This window comes from Lepisosteus platostomus, chromosome 13 (genome assembly GCF_059453375.1).
Source record: "Lepisosteus platostomus isolate fLepPlt1 chromosome 13, fLepPlt1.hap1, whole genome shotgun sequence".
In the NCBI taxonomy this organism is placed as follows: Eukaryota; Metazoa; Chordata; class Actinopteri; order Semionotiformes; family Lepisosteidae; genus Lepisosteus; species Lepisosteus platostomus.
In genome coordinates, this window is record NC_142623.1 from 39,682,755 (window position 1) to 39,705,089 (window position 22,335).

Consider the following 22,335-nt stretch of genomic DNA (forward strand, 5'->3'; position numbering starts at 1 on the left):
TTTTTATTTTCTTCATTTGCAGTACCTTTTATTAACGTGCAGTTACAGAAACTGATTGCATGTTTGAGTAAGGGTCACGTACCTGACATGCACATCCTGCAGAACCATTGCAGCAGATGGAGGCAGCTAAAAAGTTTCCCCACCAGTGGGATTTTCCCTCACGTGGATAAACAAATCAGTTGTCTGTTAATATATAAATATAGAATTTTAAGATTGAGACAAGGCAATTCTTCACTAAAGTGCTCCATATTTCCAGAATGTTCAGCTGAAAAATAATGAGCTTGTAAAGAAATTTATGTAAAACCCGTTTCTTCTTTGATTGCGCAGCAGATGCTGTCTGAAATTTTAATTTCTTTAGGTAGAGGCTGAAAAGTTATTAGAAATCAATTTACTTTCAGAAGCCAAGAGCTTATCTGTGATGTGACATTTAAAAAATCTTTTTTTTTAAATTACTTCTCATAGATTTGAATAGAAACAATGACAACGATTACTTACCCTGCACCTCTGATAAGGTTATTCTAGTGTACTGTCATGATAGAATCAAAAACAGTGCACACATGTACTGTGTACCTTTATTAAAACAAATAGATTTTTTCTTTATTCATCGTTTTCTTTATTACACAGAATGCAGTACTGATGCTGTATTTTATCAGGCATGGATGAAGATAGGTTTTAATACATACAATTAGTGACAGTGAATAAATCTGTAATGGGGTCGAAGATCCTCTTTCTTACCTGAAGGATCGAAGAACAGTTAAAAGTGGTTGATCAGAGTTTTGTGGAGAAGGCAAAAAGAGGGGGAAAAAGGTCACTTTTCAGCCTTCACATGGCTTAATATTGAACTTTTAAATTACGTCTTTGCCAATGACAAGTAAGTGTGCAACAGTCATCTACTTAACTGTTTTCTGTCCCTATAGATGATCAACTGTTGAGGCACGTCCCTTATAGCTGCATTGCCAGTAAAGTATTAATATAGGAACAAGTAATAGGTTTATTCCAGGCTGAAAAAAGAAGAAAAAACTCCATTTCAGCTGTGGAGCCTTCCTCAGGTGTATTAATACACACAGCTAGTCTTGTTTTTTAAGGTTTGTTTTAACAAAGGCTTGTTTTATAACCTGTCCAGAGGACTTTCATGTGGTACCTTGACTGAGATCTTCTATTCAAGGTTGTTAGAAATCAAATTTATGGGAAGGAGAAATTACAATCCAGAAATTATTTTATCAGCTTATGGGTGGTTGAAGTAGACTAAATCTTGTATACTTCAACTGTAATGGTGCAGCAAGATTTAGTCGCATCACTGATTACCATTTTAATGCTTTCCTGATCATGGAGGAATGTTGATTTTTACATTCATATGCCTTCTTGTCGTCTTGAGCTTTTTTTTGCTTATTATTTTAGTCTTGGAAGAGATAAAGGTGCTAACACCAGTTCTCTGGCTAAATGTGACATTGGAATTTCATGAACTGGTCAACTAAGATTTCCCCTTAATTTAAACTGGTTTATTGTCTCGCTTATTCACCTGATTTGGTGTGTGATGGGACTGCTGGTGCAAAAGGGAGGCTTCACATTACTCAGGTAGGACTGCATCCAGTGGTGGGTGCAGTGTATCCCCTCCCACATGTAATGTGTTTTGGGATCCTTTGGGATAAAGATATATAAATGCTATACAAATAAGAAATAAGTTGAGGATTTGCTTATACTGCCATCCTTTGTTTCTGCAGATGAGTCTATCCGAACTTAATAAAAAGTGCAAACTTTCGATTGCTGGAAAAATCAATCAGATCGCTTGAACGTTTGCTCTGTCAGAAGTTCATTATTAAAATCCCCCTGGTTTGAGTAGAAACAAAACTTCAGCTGCTTCTGGGTTTGATCTGCCAATGTAAGTTTTTTATGCAGTAATTGTGCGAACTTTATGCCTTCCCAAGAGCAGCATTTTCATTTACGTTTTATAAACTGATGTAATGTTAATCTTTTAACCATGATTTGGGAGTTGAAAAATAAATGCTCCTCAGCACAATGTTTTCATATCTTGAAAATGCTCTTGATGTAAAATTTAACTTGGTGATTGAAGAATCTCGACCCCTGTAATAATATAATCTGCTTTGGAATTTTATTTTAATCTTGACCTTTTGCCTAAGATCCTCAGTGATCAGGACTTTGCTAAACAGCAGTTCTTGCTTTTCTGTTTTAAATGGAACATCATCTTGTAAACCTTCCAGTGTAGCAAGTTTAAATACATATTGTAACTGCTGAATCTGCACCAGTTTTTAGCTTTCTTACAAGCACATGTCCTTAAACTTAATTTAAATACACAAGATTTGATGCCTTCTAGTGTTTGCATTATATAAAAGGTTTTAAATGTTGTAATTATGATTATGGTCACCACCACCCCCCACTGCTAAGTATGATGTTTCATCTTGGTACATAGGGTAGTTAAATTCCTTTTTAAAAAACATTGGTTAACTATTTTTCCTCCTGAGTTTTAAATGACAACAACTGAGTCTGAAAACTCGAGCTGGGTGTGCAGATCTTTTCCCCTTTTTTTCCCCTGTTCTGACTACACTTGAGCACTGTTATAGAGATGAAAACTATATTTTGATGGCCTTTGTCATGTATGAATAAATGGATAGTCTCATGTGTAAGAAAGCCCATTTTAAAGTTTATCTTTAGTTGAAAATTGTCTTCGTTTGATTTGTATGTTCTACAAATGTAGCTTTTTCCCCCCTGCTCTTTCTTTCTCATCAGTGCATCAGATTTAGCTTTTGAAAAAGAATAGCAATAAGTGGTTAAAGAGCTGCTGGAAAGTGCAGTTCAATTTAGGTTAATGAAATATCAGGAGTGGAATATATCTTGATTGGTCTGATTTCTGTTGTGGCCGGATCTGAATTACTGGTGGTGGCAGGGGGTTTCTCATCATTAAAGTGTCAGTAAAGTAGTAGTTTTTCTAAATGTTTACGCCAATATTTAGAGAAATCTTAGGGCTGAGGGAGTTAAAGTTCCAATGCACCGAGTGGTCAGAGTATTTTTAAACTGCTAGGCACGGTAGCAGAATACAAGATTTCTAAAATGGCATTGCTAAAAGTTATTCATTCTTTAGTAGTGAGGTTTAAACCGACGGCAGTAGCGTAGCAGGGGGTATCACCTTGTTTAAGGTTCATGACCATATAAGGCCATCGTCAGGGTTATTGCCCTGTTTGCAGTGAATAGGAAGTGTGTGATGCTGAAAGGGTTTAATGTTTAATTCATCACAGTACTAACTTCTAGCTGGTATGAGAACCTCTACCAGTACATGTTAAACTATGTACTGAAGGTTTTAACACCAGTTCTTCAAGTTTGTTTAAATAGCACAGCATCGTGAAAGCCAGTTCCCCTTTTAGTGGCTAAATATAATTGGATTTCAAAATACAGATCTGGCCAGGCCTTATCCGCGCACCGATCTTTTGACTGTCATGTACCTCCTGCAGTAATGTATTACATTCGCCCCCTTTTTCCTATTTTTTCCTCTGCTGTTTGTTGTAGAAAACGGAGTTACATTTTTTATCGTGAAAAAAATGTTTTTGTAAATGACATTCCAGTGAGAGTATCAAGTTTAATTTTTATTCTAAAGAAGTTTGATTATATGCCATCTTTTGATGTGCAATTTTATACTAAAATGCATTCAAAAGCCTGGCCTGATTTGCTTATACAGCTGTTTTTATTCTGTATTCAGGTTGCCAACCTGGCTTGTTCCATTTCCAACAACGAAGAAGGCGTGAAGCTGGTTCGTATGGCTGCTTCTCAACTGGAAACTCTCTGCCCACAGGTATATACATTGCAAAAATCCTATGGGTTTTTTTTGTTAGAGAATGTTCCATTAAGGCGTAATAAGGAACACCAAAGCTGAAGCTTTGTTCACAATGTATACAGCATGTTAAGGTTTTTACCTTACAGGCTGGTTTTGTTTGAAAGTAAATAAAAAACATTGCAATGCATCATCCATGCCACGTCAGTGCAAAAGCTTTACTTCAGGTTGGTGTAGCCTGATAAAAAAAAAGATCTTGCTGAAATGTAACGAGATTTATGACGAACCTTTAATTGTGTTTTGTAGGTGATTAATGCAGCCCTAGCTCTTGCTGCAAAGCCAAATAGTAAAGTGGCTCAAGACAACATGGACCTTTTCAAAGACCAGTGGGAGAGGCAAGTTCGTGTGCTGACTGATGCTGTTGATGACATAACTTCAATTGATGACTTCTTGTGTGTGTCCGGTAAGCGCTTTGCTTCAGATTGATGATTTTTGAAGTTGGTATAATTCAAGATGTAGGGATTTTAGCCCTGCAGCACAAGACCCGTTTGGTTTTGTTCATTTCAACAGGTAGCTCATAGGCTGGCGTTTCTTTCATTCAGCTTGTGATGCGTTCTGCCAGAAAGACTGATAACCGTAACACCTTTCTCTTCCGTATGAAAGGACCTGGCCGTCAGCGAACTGTTGAAAATTGCCAATCTGTCATGTATGTGTGAAGTCCCTGAACAAACTCCTTGTCAGACTGGCTTAAAAAGCTCACATTAAGCTGAGCGGCGTTTTGCCTAGAAGCAAGGACAGATATCAGTGTACACTATTTGTATTTTGATGTCTATTGGAAACAAGGTCCTAACTTATTGCAACCTGTGAGTTTGCCCTTGCTAATGAGGCTTGAAAAGCCTTTGATCATTCAGGGACACTTGAGTGGAAGATTTACTAGGTGCCAAACGATGGCCTTAATGCACTTGAAATTCTTATTTCTTATAATGATGTACATCTTCCTTTCCCAGAAAATCACATTTTGGAGGATGTGAACAAGTGTGTGATCGCACTCCAGGAAAAAGATGTGGATGGACTGGATCGCACTGCGGGAGCCATCAGAGGGCGGGCAGCCAGAGTGGTCCATGTGGTCACTTCAGAGATGGACAACTACGAGCCAGGCGTCTACACTGAGAAAGTTCTGGAAGCCACCAAGCTTTTGACTGATACAGGTAAACATCTTTACATCTGACCTTATACCTTCTGGTTGCTAATGAACAGTTATCTAATGGTTTAAATTCATTGCTATCAGGAATTGCATTTTCACTAATGTTGGAGAACGGATGAGAATAGTAAGGCACGGGAGAATTTTCAAGATTGGTAGTTGTTGTTTTCAGCACAAAGAGAATCACACAGGAAAATGTTAGTAAACTGAAATATTGTTTGCACGAGAAAATAAGGCTTAGTCAGGAGCCTCTCAGATATGGTTGTTTCAGTGAGGCAGCTATATAATGTTTTGTCAGGAGGCATATTTCGAGAAGAAAATGGTATCAGACCCTCAGGTTTTTTAAATTGCTTTGCTTTTATTGGGTTTGTAAATATTTGGAAATACCAAGGAGTGCTTCTCCAGGCTGGTCTAAAGTGTTTTCTTGACAAAAAGGCTAAAAAGGCAAACTCTTCTCCCTTGTGCCTGCTTGCAGCATTGGAGTTGATGAGTGTGCATATTAATGCAAATCTAAAAACTTATGTTTGGAGGTTTAGTTTTATAGTTATGGGTTAGATGGAAACCTATTAGAACTGCTTTGCAAAAGTCTGGGTTCACTGGTCAAGGTCAAGTTAACACGGAAAGCACGTTGCTGAAAATGCTTGTGATTTTATGTTGCCTTCTTCCCAGAAGGCTTGCTGGTTAAAAGGGCTTATGGGTAAAACTGCTGTAAAGGTGTGTAAAATGTACAAATACCATAGTAGTTGTACTTTTAAAATGATTTTTTTTCCTCTTTAGAGGTAGTCTTTTTGTTTTAAATTATTATTTTTTAGTGTTAATCCAAATTACATAAAGCAGAGAAGGGACCTGTGTTCTTATTTTTTACTAAATGCTTTTAGGATTCAGTTCCAACTCCATCCGTTTTAACTGTTGGTGCTGTCCCTTGCAGTGATGCCCCGTTTCAGTGAACAAGTGGAGGCAGCAGTAGAGGCCCTGAGTGCTAACCCAGCTCAGCCAGTGGACGAGAATGAGTTCATAGATGCCTCACGCCTGGTGTACGATGGTGTGCGCGATATCAGGAAGGCCGTGCTCATGATCAGGGTATGTTTGACTACTACATTGTGAAAGCTGTCATGTGGTATGTTTTTCACCTTTGTAATTATAGGAAAGCTCAAAGGCCAGATACGATCTTCCTTTTGAGGTTGGCATTTTTCCTTTTTAGATGTTGTGTATGATTTCCTGACCCCTTGAAATTAAAATCTTGAAACCTGTAAATACAGCAGAATAAGCTTTCATTACTCATGAACATATTTCGAATAGCAAAGCGTATGAGAAAGACAAAACTGATTTACATGCTAATATTTCATTCAAAGCAGGTTAAATTAAAACCGCTTATCCAAATTATGCTGCTCATATATTATCTCCAATTTCAATTACTACTTTTAGAACCCTGATATGCATGCACAATAAACACAAGAGCTTGGAGATTGGGTTAAAATAGCAGACTAATCCACCCAGAACAATTCTTATATAAATTTCTGCAACTCTCAAACTGTTAATCTGTAGACTGCTTTTCAAATCAATGACCACTTGAGTTTAATAGAAATTTCCTTGGCCAGTCAGTTATATTTGTTCTTATTTGGGTTAATTTTCACACTGTTACACGTGCCTTAATGTTAGACATTTTAACTGTTTCATACTGTATAGCCAGAAGTTAATGACTTGAAACTGAACAGAAGCAAACCTGTGTCATTGTGTGAATGGTTATTTCCCTGCTGGGTGCTAAACTTCTACAAGTCTGCAGTTTAGTGTGCCATTTTGATACAAATTGGCACAAGCGGTTATATTTTTATGATTCATTGTTCCATTCACTGTGAAAGTGAAAGGTGATTTAGCTGGCTTCTGTGATGTGCTTTTTGTCCTGTTTCCCGCTTTATAAACTTGAGACTTGTTGCCGTCTCTTCTCCCTCTTTCTGCAATCCCCCTTAATTGGTGGAGTACATCGAGTTTTAATTACCTGGTTTTAATGCTGTAACCATTCTTTGGAAATGTGTTGTTTACTTAAAAGTAAATGCAAATTCCTACAATTATGACTTAAATAATTGGGATGTGTAACTATAGTTTTACACAACAGTGTAAACTATCACAGCTGTAAGGTGATTATTTTTTAGGTTGTCTGAGCTTTAAATATGGAGCTTCTTTGTCTTTTGTTGAAGAGCATTTCATTGCTTTTCTTTGATATTGAGTTTTCATTAAATCCAGGTGCCTTTCCCACACAGTCAACCAGTAATCCAGATTCTGGTATGGTTAGTAGTAGTCTAGTATGCGTGTTTATATAAGACAAACATTAACGCACCTCCCTCCTGCAAAAGTATTGTACTGTGAGAAAATGCATTAATTGCATATTGTATTTTACTTTAAGACATGAAGAAAGTATTATACTTTCCATTTTCAAAATGGGATGGCATAGTAACAATTGAGCAACACTTGGAAGCATAGCTGTATTGCTTACTTGTAAAATGAAACGTGGCTACTCCTCTATATGATCAGACAACCTTCCCGTTGCTGCTAGTCAAGATGGACAGTCTTTAACCTCTGTAAGTAGAATACTTCTATCCCTTGTACAACATCTCTTGATGCTTGACAGTAACGCGGGGCTGTTGGGATCCTAGTGAGGTTGCTCGCGGGAATGTCTCGGATTAAAACAGCAGAAGTAATGAGACATTCTGGCTGCTTGGATGGATTTCACCTTTACTGTTCAGAATAACATTGTAGAACTGTGCTGCCGTTTTCTTTTGTTTTCAACTAGTGGACTAAAACTTACTTTGGGTTCTTAAGTATGTTATGAAATTGCTTAATTTGCCATGAGCTAACATATGTCAACAATACTTCACCCTCTAGTACTACGATATAGATAAGTCTCATTTTCTCACGTCACCCTCTTTTCCAAGTCAGAGAACACAGAGTATCCTCTTAAGATATTGGTATATTAGTCGAGTCAGCAATACTTTGGAGTCAGCCTGTTTGGCTATAATTATTGTATAACTGTTGAAATGAATTTTGACTTTATTGAAAATCACAAGTTGTACTTTAATATATTTACTACGATAGATATCTAAATATTATCTTTGGTTGATGAGTAGGCATGTAGGTAATTCTCACCTTAACTTTAGCTTCCTCCTTGCACTGGTTATTGCTTTTGCACATTTCAGTTACACTTGAGACAGAACATGGTTCTTTCAGTAGCTTTGATTGTAATATTTGAGCTCAGGATTTCCACACAATTTTACTACTTAAATGCTATAGAATTCTTTAAAGCGCTCAGTGAAAAAGTGTTGTGAAGGCCACTGTGGCAGTGGAGCTCGAACTCCAGTGGACCTCTTATTTTGAAGTGAAGTTTTTTTTCCAACTTTGAAGCATTTTCCGGTAAATCAGTCCTGAAAATAGAATTTGTTCTGTCATACAATTTTGTGTCAACTTTAGGGTTTACGTGAGGTTTTCCATTGTTATGTAATTGGACAAATGCTGTAAATGAACAAAGTTCTTATCTGAAGAATGGAATAATGCTGTTTGGTAAGCATCATCTGTCACCAAGATAATCCACAACACCATTGAGTTTACTATGTTTACCATTGAGTATGGAGCTAGTGACACATTGATTTATCAGTTAAAGTCCTAAAGAATCTGCTTCTGTATCCTTTACATTTAGTAGCCCTATTGCTATATGCTACCTTGAACCGTCAACTTTATTTAAGGTGAAAATTCAAATAGATATTTTACTTTAGTTTTATGATTACAGTTAGACACTTCAGACGTTTAAGCTAAAGCATGCACTTGACATTTAGGTGCTTACACCAATTGCTGGTGTAGCTGTTGTAAATTGTACTGTCTTGGTTGACGCAACCTTAAGGAAGATCACAGTCAACATTATTTTGCTTTTTAATTATTGTGTTACACTGACATAATATTCTACATCTTTCATCACAGCTTGATTGCATCACAATGAAACATGTGAAACTCATGAGTTTAAAGAAAAATCCAATTTCCAATAGTGAATGTTGAACGGAATATAAATGAGCACAGTGCTGAAATCCCAAAAGGTGAATGAAGCTGGACATAATCTGAACAGATAGAGCACGCCATTGGCTTTGATGACCCATTAAATCAATTGACTAGGCAGAAGTTAGTTATAACTGAACAGTGTAAATGCTTTAATAAAGTGAAGGACTTTGCAAATGAACAACTTGAAAGTCGCCGTGCTTTTCTAGAAAACAAACCAGCCTAAGATCCTGTTGGAGAGTTAAAAGCAGTGCAATTGTATGTCGTCTTTGCCACTTCACACCCTGCTGTTTGCTTAGTATTATAGCTGACTGATGGGTGGAGAGAACAAACTTGAATTAGCTAAATGGATTTGGATTCTTCCTGGATTAATTTTTAATCTACATTTTCTACTTAAGGAGTGGGTCAGTCTGTAAGTTTCTTATTGCCACTAAAAAATGTCACTGCTAATGTTATCCCTCATATTGCTGCTAAAATATCAAGTTGAACTTCAGAGATGTTAATTTATTTTACAGTCCATGTATAACTTGTTCCCTACCAGCCCAATTCTATTTATACAAACCTGTATGTAGACAGCACATACTTGCATTAATGTTTTAAACTGTATTGTTTAATAACATCTATTAAGTAATCCTAAAGCTTGAAAAATATATTGAAACATTAAGTAGGAGGTTGCTCATGCATTATTTAGCACCATTGGATTATGCAGAAAGTTTTGAGGCTGTATAACACTTTTTATACTGCAAATAGAATGTCTGCAGATTCACTATTTCTTTTCTGCATAAGCCACAAAGATGCCCCAGTACATTTCAGTCACTGATTAGTAAATGGCACAATTATACCGAATGTATTATGTAAATGAATTGGCAGATCAAATAGAATTGATCAGCGGTGTTCTAAATCTGTATTGCAAATTTCTGTATCAGGGCACAGCTTGATTTTTTTTTCCCTTGTAGACTAGAGGTTGGGCTGCAAACATCATTTGTTTAGGAAACATGTCAGTGAATCATTGCTTGGAGGAGTTCCAATCCTGAGGTTGACATTGTGTACTGTGTTTATGTATATCATGCATCTAATGCAGTGAATGGGTAGCTATGTTGTCCTTCTCCTTTCTGAGCTAATTTCTGAACCGTATTGTGTTACGCAGATTGCCATTGAGTGGAGGCATTACATGGAAGCTAAAGATCCCAGTGAGCATTTTATGTATGAACCCATGGAAGCGTGGCCAGTTATGGAGGTTATACTAGTATTTCATACACACTACAATACCTTTTTATTTTGCTAATGAATTCACCCCTCTCGATTTAATTCAGATCCCTTTCCCCCCTACAGTGTCTGCAGAAAACCCACTGGTGGCTTGTGTGTATTAACATGTGGGAGCAAAGTTATTGTATGCAGCATGCTTGGCATTCTGTGCAGGCTTTGGAAAGGGCAAAGTGCTGGCACCAGGGAAAGGACAGCTGCAGAGTTTTACTGGAGCCAAGAGCTTTCCTCTCCATCCTTCTCTACAGAAGTCAGATTATGCATATTGTAGCATCACCAAATCTTCTAATGTATTGCTGCACCTTTTCTATACAAAGTTTTTTAACATGCAAAAGAGTCACAATTAGATGGTATACCCATTGATTTGCTGTATTTAATTCCCTTTACTCATATAAGCTTACATAAAGCCTTTTGAATGCAACATACATGATAAACATTTGTCCCAGAAATTGTACAGCCAAACAATGCAGCTTTGAATTTGAACTGTGCAGTGTCACATTAAAAATGTGTGTTAACAGAGTGCATGGTTAGAAATCAAGGCAATTCAATGTAAAGAAGCATAAAATGGATTACTACTAAAATCTTCTTAAAGGGGTGTTTATGACCAAATACTGTATTTATGTAGTGTTATAAAAATGACCTTTTGTTGAGGCCCCTTAACACAATGTATAAGTATAATGTTGTCTTGGGAGCACTTTCTGTGAGTGTCTTGGTTTAATTGACCAAGGGAGGCATAAATGGAAAAAGTGGCTCATAAATGTGACATTTCTCCTTTTCAATGTGTCCACAGACCCCAGAAGAACTGGATGATTCTGATTTTGAGACTGAGGACTTTGATGTAAGGAGCAGGACCAGCGTGCAGACAGAGGACGACCAGCTGATCGCTGGACAGAGTGCCCGGGTAAGAAATCTTTCATTATAAGACTGGTAGACAGGTGCAGTCGTTTGAATTTTTAGGCTTCTGAGCTGATGCTCCATCATTATGTGAGGGCTTCCCTCCCGCTTCCTAAATCTTCAGTAAGCTCAAAGATGTGAATGCAGTCTTAGGGATTTAAAAGAATTTAAGTTTTCAATGAATTTGAACTTTCATCATGGTTTTTAACCCATCCGTCACATTTAAGCGATGAAAGTAAACTCATTCATGTATTGGTCAGTTGTTGTATAAACATTGAATTAGGAGAGACTAATGAGGAGGGGTGTTATTGAATCACTATGGAGATTACAAATGCGTTGTTTCTGGAGTAAAACAAACCACATGGCAAGTAAGTCAGGGATGGCCACAGGGTCGTATGAAAAATAACTGGAACTGGCAAGAAATATTTAACAAAGGTTTGTATGCAATATAGGTACAAAAAAAAAACTAAACAGCTCTTCAGGGTGCCCAACTTCAGAAATGCTAAGAAAAAGTATAAAAAGAAAATAATTACTACAAAACAGAACCCCCCCCAAAAAACAAAAAACAAACCTCACACAGATAAGATGCCATCCCCACCATCAGTGCTGGGTTTAAATACCACCCCCAGATTGACAAGCAACCTCCATTTAAGCCAAGAGGAGTAACCCAACACAAAGGGCAAACTGTGGATCCACATAGGTAAAACATAACAGGACCATTGAACGACAAATGACAGCCTCAAGAGAGGTCATGGGACGAAGGTATGCACTGCCTTTGTCGCTCTTGGTTACTTGAAAACAGGGTATAATTTCATATGGAGCCGTGCAGTAGTCTGTTTTTCCACTTGAAACCCTAAAAGCACCCAAAAACCTGACTCTCAGAAAATAAAAGTACAGCCAGTGAGTGCTACTGAACTGTTTTTCCCATCTTAAAAGTAAGGGAAACTTAAATACCTTGTTGATGGGGGAAACAAAAGCAAAACAAAATGATTAGGTCACAGACCTGCTGTGCTAACCACATTAATATTCCGCAGAAAGTGCTGCGACTCCTGTTAGCCCAGGCTTGTCCCCCGCCTCTCTCTGCGGTAGGGGGACACCCACAGTTGGAGCGGATTCTTTTTTGTTGGAGAAGAATATATATATTTTCCCTTCACTGAATATTCTGGTCTGCTACATTGGTGACAAACGCATCCAGACATGTCAACCAATTGAAAGGGAGAGATGTTGTTTTAAACGAGGCAATGCAGTCATGGGTGTTTATATTGATTCTAGTGACTAAATGTAAACATGAAGTTTCCTAGGAATGACAAGCTGAACAATTTTGTTCCTATGCGGCTGGAAAGCATGAAGAGACCTTAAGTGGTGCTTAAGGGATCTTGTCACAGTGGGTTTTGGTATTTTAAGAATCTATTACAAAAAGTATAGAGAAGCCTTTTTTATAGCGGTTACATACCATTTTCCTAATGGGTAGTGATAGTTTTGGCATTAAATGCACATTCCTAAACTATTTTGCAGTGGAAAAACTATACAACTATTAGTGCTTAATTTGATTTTGGTTAATTTCTTTGTAAGGGGCAAAGAAAAAAGCAATTACATTGGAAATAATTTGATGTCCTATTAACTTGAAATAATTCTTACACCAGAAGGCCTGAAACTTCAAAAAGATGGAGAAAAGATTTTGAAGCAGGAAAATGGTTAATTTTTTTCTTTATAAAATGGTCCTATAAATAGTATTTTCCTTGTAGGGTCACAAAGGAAATGGGTTCAAGGTGATACAAGCTTTGAAATTCAAATTCTCCTAATGTGCTCAGATTTTTAATAATGATAATACTGAATGTGCATTAAAGATTAGGGAGGATCTTTTTTTCCCTTTTCCTTTTCTCTGACAAGACTTCTGGAGATATTATTTTATACTTTCTCAGAGTACTATAGACCCTCAAACAGAACTGCTTTCATCATCTCTGGATTAAATGGGGAAAAATGTCAACCTTGCATTTTAATTAGCATCTATTCTACACTTGGCTCCTGGAAGAAGCTTTAATTTTATGTAGGATGCTACAGTTTAAGAAAAATAATTGCACTATCTTGCTGATTGCAGGAGCCAAGATCTTTGGTTTAGGTTAAGTGGAAACTGGTTTAGGTTAATTAAATGTTTGATTTCTGGTTTTAGAAATGGTTCAATCCACATTTGTTTATAGATAATTTCTCTGCACCAGACCTCTCTCCTGTTACTTAAGTCCTCTTATTTATCAACTGTTTAGCTAAAACGTGACATACGGGGGGTAGACAAAATAATGGAAACATTTAATGAAAAATGACTCATGTTTTGCAGTAATTAAATCACAATTAAAAGGAAAACATTTTATACTAATTTCCAATAGGTTCAGCTAGAAAACAAGTCTTAAAATCAAAACTTTAATATGTGCTATTAAAGAATCTTCTACAGCAACATGAAATGTAACAGACTTTGAAAGAAGTCAAACAGTTGGTGCCCAAATTACAGGAACATCAATCACAGAAATGTCCAGGGTAACAGTGTAACATCATTACATGCACCAAACAAGGGAAACCAGCATCTCACAACAGGAATGGTGGCTGCAAGTTGAAACTCAACAAGGGAGTTGCTAAAAACCACAAGAAGTCCTCACAAATAACCAGAAAACTGAATCTATACCCCCATAAGCCAGTCTCAACAAGAACTATACATCGAGCTGCAGAAAGCTGGTATTTGTGGTAAGGCTATTGTTCAGAAACTGCTTATAACCAAAGCCAGTGTGCAGTAAAGCATAACCTGGTGTAATGAGTGCAGAACCTGGATGTCTGAGTGATGGTGGGGAAAAAAAGCAGTATGGTCTGAATTATCCATTACTTTTTTCTACATTGCAAAGGATTTGTTTGGCCCAAGTCAAAGGAAGCGTGTAACCCACACCGTCTGTTCCCAGTTGTTAAACATGGTGGATGTGCTATGGTATGGGCAGCCATCCCGTGGGAGTCATTGGGTCCGATTTAATAATCTGCATGGTAAAATTGTCAAGGAATACAATGCCATTGTAGGTGACCAGGTACACGCTCTTGTGTGTGTACATCGATGTTCCCGTATTCCAAGATGATAATGCACTACTAAATGGATTCAAGACTGGTTTCATTAATACCAAGTTGAAGTCAAACACCTTCCACTGCCTCCCCAATCACCAGATGTGAACATCATTGAACCTTCATGGGACGATCTGGAATGTAGAGTGCGGAATAGATTTCCCCTTCCTTCATCTCTCAAAGAACTGGAGGGTTTCATTCTTGAAGAATTGTCCGATATCCTGCTAGAAACGGGTCAAAACTTGTATAAGGTTTGACGGCAAGGGGTGGCCTAACTCCTCATTAAATATCATATATAGTATATATAGTTTGGTGTTTCCATTATTTTGTTCACTCCCTGTGCTGTCTAAGCCAGTGGGCTCGAGATTGTGGTCTTTTTTTAATTGGCAACATTTCCTTGCATCTGTGGTTACATGTGAGACTGGCAGTGTCACAAGTCAAATAAAGCTTAAACAACTTTGATATACTAAGGATCAAAATTATTTTAATAAAATTACATAATGCTGGTTTGGGAGAGATTGGGAAAAGTTCGAAAAAGGTATTTTGGACATCATTAATGCGCTGTTGGTACCATTCCCCAGAGTGTGTCTGGGTTTATTTCAAAGCTTTATTACTGGAGCTGTTTTTGAAAGGCGGTCATCAGTTTGACATCTGTCTCCTCTGTTGTGAAGGTTACTTCATAAGGCTACTGCAACAAGCTTCCAGTTTAACTTGCTGCCAGGACTCTGAGGGGATTGTAATTATTTTTCCTTCGTCCTATTCCTAATTGTATCTCTGTACCTGTAGTTATGATTATTTGTGAAGGAATTAATTTGAATCCCATGTGTAATAATCTTCCAGTACACTACTTGCTGTAAATTCTAAATGCTTGTTCAGCCTTTGTGTGCTCTTTAAGTGCCTTAAATACCTCAAGTAATTCGGGGTGCTGGGTTTTAGCTCTTCAGAGTTTGGCATAAGCTTTAATTTAGGTTGTATCTGATCATTTTCTTTCATGTGTTTTTAATGGCACGTTTGATCTGAGAACTCCCATAGATGTGTCCTTCATGAAACTGCACATCATATTTTGCTTGCTTATATTGCCTGAGTACGCCCTGACAGTGCTGAATCTGAGTGGGTCAGAGCTATGCATAGTGGCACTCTTGTACATTGAATTGGTGTCCCTGTAATCTTTGTTTCTGTAAACAGAGGGTGATTTAGTTCACAAGGGGATTCCAAAGGGCATCCTTGTTAGCCAGTCTTGGCACAAAGTGCCCCCAGATGTATTTAAATTAGTTTTTTACCAGAGCAGATATCTAGCCTACAATAAATTAAGCTCAATAAACCGAATCAAAAGGTTGTCGATAAAAAGTGCTTTCCATGATATTAGTCTTCTTGGAATTGCTTTAAAAAGGTGATAAATACATTTGCACAGGATATTAAGCACTGGAAAATAAATTATTCTCTTATTGATCTTGAAATTACCGCAGGCATTGAGAAAAATGTGTCTTTTCGGGAGCCAAGCCTTTTAATTTGTGTACTCTAAGCCGAGTTCCTGACTACTGAGAAAAGTCTGCTAGTTGTACATAATTTTCTATTTACTTGGATCTCAATGGGTTAAGGTATTCATAAATGACTTGTCAAGTAGATTACAAAAAATTTGTAACCTTGACACCTACCATGACGTACACGCAACATTTGGATTCAGCTGCCTTAAGGTTGAAATGTAGCTGAAGCAGTTGAAAGGGTATAGCCCTGAGCCATTGGCTTGAATGCATGTGCATGTCACGTTGACCTTAAGGATTTCTTTTTGTTTCAATAGGCTATCATGGCACAGCTGCCCCAAGAGCAGAAAGCCAAGATTGCAGAACAGGTTGCCAGTTTTCAGGAGGAAAAGAGCAAGCTTGATGCTGAGGTGTCCAAATGGGATGACAGCGGAAATGACATCATTGTGTTGGCGAAGCAGATGTGCATGATCATGATGGAAATGACTGACTTCACCAGGTGAGTATGCAAGATGACTTGCATATCAGGGATAAGGCAGGAACATTTTTTGCTGAATCTCCTTTCATGGAATTTTGGATTCTTTCAGCAGCTTGTATCCAGTGAATAGACCAGATCTTTATTGCAGTGTCACAGAAAATATTTCATCAGAGTATAATGCATATATTAGCATTTACAAATGCCACAATTTTTTCCTCTCGCATGATTATGCTTCAGACCTGTGTCCCATTGATTTACCTAGTATTTTATGAGGCGCAGGTATATCAGTAGAACAAAATGCTGCTTTATTCAAAAAGATGTGAATGGGAAAGTATCCCACGAGTATTGCTATAAAAAGGAGAAGACATGACCTAATTACTCTCTTCAGCCACTATGTTGCCGTTTCCCGTCTTAACCAAAGTTTATACTCACTGGGGGAAAACAATGGAGGGACCAGGACCTTTGGACCCTCTTTAGGCAAGGTTTTTTATATAGTAAAAGTTATCTGGAAGAAAACGGATCATTTTGAATACATTACTGTTACTGCTGGAAAGAAAGGTCATCCATGTCATTTATCAACATTATTTTTCAGCTGGCAGCATAAAAAAAGCCCACTTGAGATGAGACAAAGCTCATAGGCTAAACACCTGAGAGTCCCCACCATCTGTGCACCTTTCCAAAATGCCTGTCTATAGGCTTTTAGAATACACCATTGTCAGCAACCAAGGAAAGAATAGTCCTGTACTTGTTGTTGATTTCCTGTGAGCTGCAACTTTACGCACTATTTTAGGTTCTGTTCCCCACTGGGTATTTGTTCTGTTTTTGTCCTATGTCAAATATGATCTTATTTAATGTCCTGTGCACACGAACCTTAAAACCAGTAACACCGCAGTGTTGAAATGTTTTGCACCAGTTAGGTCTTTCAAAAAAATTCCATTCCAGCAAGCAGGTTAATCAGGATTATATGTATATTTCTCCCTGAAGGATCAAGGGGAACTTATTGCAAAGCAGCTTTCTTTTCTACAGGTTCGCTGTACTGCATGATAATACTATGCAGATGTATGCAAATTAGCCCGGCTCCGATATCAGGCATTGTAGAATATAGACGTATTTTAATTAAAATGCATATCAGCAAAATATATGCAAGGTAGGATGCTTCTCCTTTGTACATTCCCTGCAAGGAAATATTCATTCTAAAGATATCTACACAAAACCATGTGATGAGACCTTGTTTTTCAACTGAACATGTTTAAAGGATTGTTTAGTTTATCATAAGGCATAAGGTTGTTCTGTTAACAGGAGCCTAGTATTTGAGAGGTTTTTGGGATCTTTAGTTTTTTTAATATTTAGTTTTTAAATGTGTTTTCTAGGAAGTTCTTGAACTAGTTGTGGGGTTCTAAATTTTGTAATTGAAAACGTATATACGGTGCATAGATAATGTGAAATTCTATCTGCTATATAACTGTGACTTATCAGCAGCCATATCACCCTGCAACCCACTAAAGCTAAGCAGGTGTGAGCCTGGTCAGTACCTGGGTGGGAGACCTCCTGGGAAAAACTAAGGTTGCTGCTGGAAGAGGTGTTAGTGGGACCAGCAGGGGGCGCTAACCCTGCGGCTCATGTGGGTGCTAATGCCCCAGTGTAGTGACGGGGACACTATACTGTAAACAGGCGCCGTCCTTCGGATGAGACGTAAAACCGAGGTCCTGACTCTCTGTGGTCATTAAAAATCCCAGGGCGTTTCTCGAAATGAGTAGGGGTGTAACCCCGGCGTCCTGGCCAAATTTCCCATTGGCCCTTACCAATCATGGCCTCCTAATAATCCCCCAATAATCTATGAATTGGCAACATTACTCTGCTCTCCTCCCCACTGATAGCTGATGTGTGGTGAGCGTTCTGGCGCACTATGGCTGCCGTCGCATCATCCAGGTGGATGCTGCACACTGGTGGTGGTGGAGGGGAGTCCCCATTACCTGTAAAGCGCTTTGAGTGGAGTGTCCAGAAAAGCGCTATATAAGTGTAAGCAATTATTATTATTATTATTAATAATAATAATATCGGATGATGAATAACGAGAAAGGGGGTTCACAAGAGTTTAAAACTTGGTATGGGTCTTTGTCCTTCAATAAATATAATATCCCATGAAGGCGAGTAAAACAAAATAGCACAGAGCTTGGCTGTAGCCTTGTTCTGTCTCCAGTCTTAATTGCTTGTTTGTTGTTTATTTTAGGCTCTCATGAAAACAAAATTGTGTAGTGTGAATGTATGTGACATTTTTGGGAGCCACCTGTCTGAACATGTTGAAGTCCAGATCTGCAGTCTCCCATCTGGAACAGTACATTCCCACGCATCTTTATTAGCTAATTCGTGGTATTTGTGACATTTTATTTGAGCTGCGAATGCAAATTTGATAAACGCATCCCTTAAAAGTCACCTCGCAAAGCAGTCACCTTGTGCGTGCTTTTCAAATGTGATATGAAGAACTGAAGTATATGTTAATTTCCTCTTGATGTGAGAGTGGATTTTGATTGTGTTCGTAATGTTTGGGTTTCTTTAGTGATGGCCAGTAGAGATCGCTTTGTACTATAAAAACCACTAGGTTTCCTGCTACACTAATCAGGTTTATTAAACCAAATCAGGCATTCAGTGATGGGTTTGTGGCTCTTTTGCCACCTTCACTGTATACTTTAAGGGATGATGAATTCCAGAGCTTTTTTTTTCTGGTGCAGCAAAAAAACCTACTTTTTTAAAAGAATTTGTTTACCAGTTGTCTTAGAACCTGTCTGCATGACGTTTTATATTGGTGTTAGACTCCAGAGTATTTTAATTCTTTATTCTTCAAATAAATTATCCAAATCCTGACTTGCCAAACATCCGATGTTTGTGGTGAGAATGGTGTATATCATGAGGCTGGCACTTTACACTGCTGTGAGTAGTGCCTACAGTACACGTACATCCTTATGCACTTTTAATGGGTTGGGGTTCTGTTTGTAAAGGAAAGCCACACCATGTTAAATTGAACAGCAGTTCCCAAAATCTAAAGTTTCAGTACCCTCTGTATAAAAAGATTGTGTCTTTTGTGGTTCTGAATTAAAAAAAAATGGGTTTCTTTTTTAAGTGGAATTTTATATTTTCAGAATGTTGCTTGTGAGCACCAAGTTCTCTGGGTTATAAAGTTGGGTTTTTAGGAGTTTTAAATTAAGTGAAATGTAAAATTTGTTGCGTCACGTCAGGAGTAAATGAAAATCTTAATTTCTCAGGGGGAAAGGGCCGCTGAAGAACACGTCTGATGTGATTAGCGCGGCCAAGAAGATTGCAGAAGCTGGGTCAAGAATGGACAAGCTGGGCCGTACCATTGCCGACCACGTGAGTTCCCCGACTGCAAACATTTTATAACCCTGTAGTTCACGCCTCCAGAGGGTTTACATCTAGACTTTGTTACACCTCTGTTTTTCAGTGGTCAAGGAAAGCCGTTAAATTTCCCGTATTTGTCTCCTCAAAGTCACAGTGCTGTCAGTACTTGCTGAATAGTATTCTGGAACTTAGATCTGGATTTGCACTTTAATATTGCTGTGTTCTAAATGCAGTTTTGGCAACCAAAAATTTACCAAAATTAAATGTTCACTAGCATTTTAGCTATGGAGATTGTTTTGGTTATAGATTCTATTTTACTTACTTATTTCCACTACTTTCGCTTTGATAAACCTGTGAACAGCTTGTCAAAGAAAATAAAATACCAGCCTCGCAAAGTACTTCCCAGATTGCAATCCTAAATGCAGGCTTTAATTACCATTTCTTCCCAAAGAAACACATAGGAACCACTTTTATTAACAGCTGTAGTTTAGAGTTAATGTAAGAAAATCATGCCTTGTGGATTTAAGAAACCTTTTTGAAATTAATAAAATTACATAACAATGGATAACTGTAAGCAAGCAATTTGTCCCCATTTTTTTACAGATCAGCTCTTCTAGAATCATTCTTTAATTGGGGGATGTTTTCAGTACAAGCACATGCAAGGTTGTGACAAGTGTTTAGAATTAGGAGGGGAGGTTTGGGCCTTGGCTGAGGTATTCTGAAAAGCTCCACAATACTGCAGATTGTCATTACAGGCACTATCCTGTGTTTTTGTTTTTCCAGTATGGTAAACAGGACTCTGGCCTATTTCAAACACTGTATGCAGTGTTTTTCTATAATAAAAAGCTCTGGAAATATTTGAGGTTACAGAGGTATTAAAGATGTCAATTTTTCTGCCGATATTACAGAATGGTGTACAGAAAGCCGGGGGCCACATGGGAAGTATTTTAGCCCACTGTGTCAAATGCAGCATCATACCGATCTGTATTCATCACCATTCTGTGTACGGTACTCCTACTGAACAAATTGATACTTCAAATACGACAAGCACTATCTATGCCCTGAAACCTTGTTGCTGAATTGCTCTGATACATCTTTACTCAAGTTTTCCTTCTGTCCTTTTCTAGAAAATATTCATTGTTTTGATTTCCTGCATTGAGTTTGTTTGATTGGATTTAAGCAAGGGGTTTAGTGGGGGTGGAGATCGTCATGCCACAGTTTCAGCTCTTTGCACTAAGAAGCTGCTTACACACTGTAATAAATCCAATGGTATCCCCTAAAGATAACAGATGGGCAGTGTACAGGTTTGTGTGTGCGTGTGCGTTTGGGGTGGGGGTTGGCGATATTTCTAAATAAATTTACTTGGCCGAAGGAAGAGATGGACGTGCCAGTGCTCAGAAACCATCCACATTTTAAACAGGTGCAATCACTCTCCAGAGCCAGCAAATCTGACACATGGATCAGAAATGTATTAATCGACAAAGGTTTTATTGAAAAGAGGGGGGGGGGGGATTATTAAATTAACATGATGAACATTCATCCTACATTGATTTCATTTTAGTTTACATCCAACAATGGTATTTTTGTTTAAACTACCTTTACATGCAGCATAAAGCTTTGGGTAGTATTCTTTTGCTACATTTCTATCTTAGAGGGAACATGATTATTTTTTCTAATGCAAATAAAAGCCTCTAGGGTTTTAATTGTCATTAATTTCCACTGCTAAGGAGGATTAGCTTTTTTTCCAGAGATTTCCAAGTATAAGAAAATAAAGCATTGAGGATTTTTACTCCTTTCTTGGTTCAGCAAGCACAAGCATTCCACAGTCTGTACTTGAAAATAGTCAAATTGCTTGTGATTGTTTAGATTTATAGCGGACATTTGCAATGTATGCTACGATAAAAAGCACAAAGGTTTGGCATCAAACGTGTGTTTGACTGCAGGTCATTTTGTTGGCAATGTTTCACAGGTGTTTTACATATAGCAAAAGAATGATCTGTTGTAATGCTTTGGTCTTTAACTGTTCTTCTAAAATACTCATTAGTGCATCTAGCCCCCATTAAGCTGTACATTAAAAGAGTTGTGGTTTGTTGTGTATTTGTCTTTTTATGTAAAGGAGAGTAAAATCAGTTAAGTGTGGGTAACAGAGCCCTATTAAAGTTTCAAGAAATGAGCAGACTGAAAGGATAGGAAGCTAGATTTAGGTCAGTGCTGTACAAAGGTCTGTTCTGCAGTTTATTAAGAATTTATGACGGACACTGGCTTATAAGAATTCTGTGTGAGCTCTGCAGTAAACAACTAATCATCTGTAAATGAGATTTAGTCTAAAATGTAATATGCATGTTACCTCATACTCCAGAATTTAAGCTTGTATCAAAAAATGTTCAATGTGTTTCGTATGTTTAATCTGTTTAGTATTTAAAATTTGTATTTAAAGGGCTGTAAGTCTAGGCCAGGCCTTTTTTTATTACATAAGATTTGGACAAGATCAGCAATGCTGAACTGTGACATTTTAGTCACAGTTTGCTAGTTCTGTATCTGTACAAAATCACAAAAAGTAGCGTGATGTCTTTAGAATTGCTCAAGAATAGCTGGAGTGCTTTTTTAAAGTTCCGGTGTTATTATTGGCCAAGGTGTTACAATGTGATTCTCTTCTATTCTGCTTCTCTGCTGTTGGAATGCTTGCAGTGGGGATGGTACCTTGTTTATACCTGGAAATTTTCTTAGTTTGTAGGTATTGGTGTTTGTTTTT

General features: G+C 37.7%; 1 protein-coding gene across 2 annotated transcripts in view; it reads left to right on the plus strand.

The window, feature by feature from the left end:
• Window positions 1–22,335, plus strand: part of ctnna1 (catenin (cadherin-associated protein), alpha 1) — a 103,821-nt gene that overhangs the window by 69,633 nt on the left and 11,853 nt on the right. For both annotated transcript variants that reach the window (XM_088604611.1, XM_088604609.1), the window contains exons 10-16: window positions 3,710–3,802; window positions 4,088–4,244; window positions 4,789–4,989; window positions 5,911–6,062; window positions 11,074–11,184; window positions 16,069–16,250; window positions 19,490–19,595. In XM_088604611.1, the coding sequence (XP_088460737.1) occupies window positions 3,710–3,802; window positions 4,088–4,244; window positions 4,789–4,989; window positions 5,911–6,062; window positions 11,074–11,184; window positions 16,069–16,250; window positions 19,490–19,595 (1,002 nt within the window). The remainder of the gene's footprint in view (window positions 1–3,709; window positions 3,803–4,087; window positions 4,245–4,788; window positions 4,990–5,910; window positions 6,063–11,073; window positions 11,185–16,068; window positions 16,251–19,489; window positions 19,596–22,335) is intronic.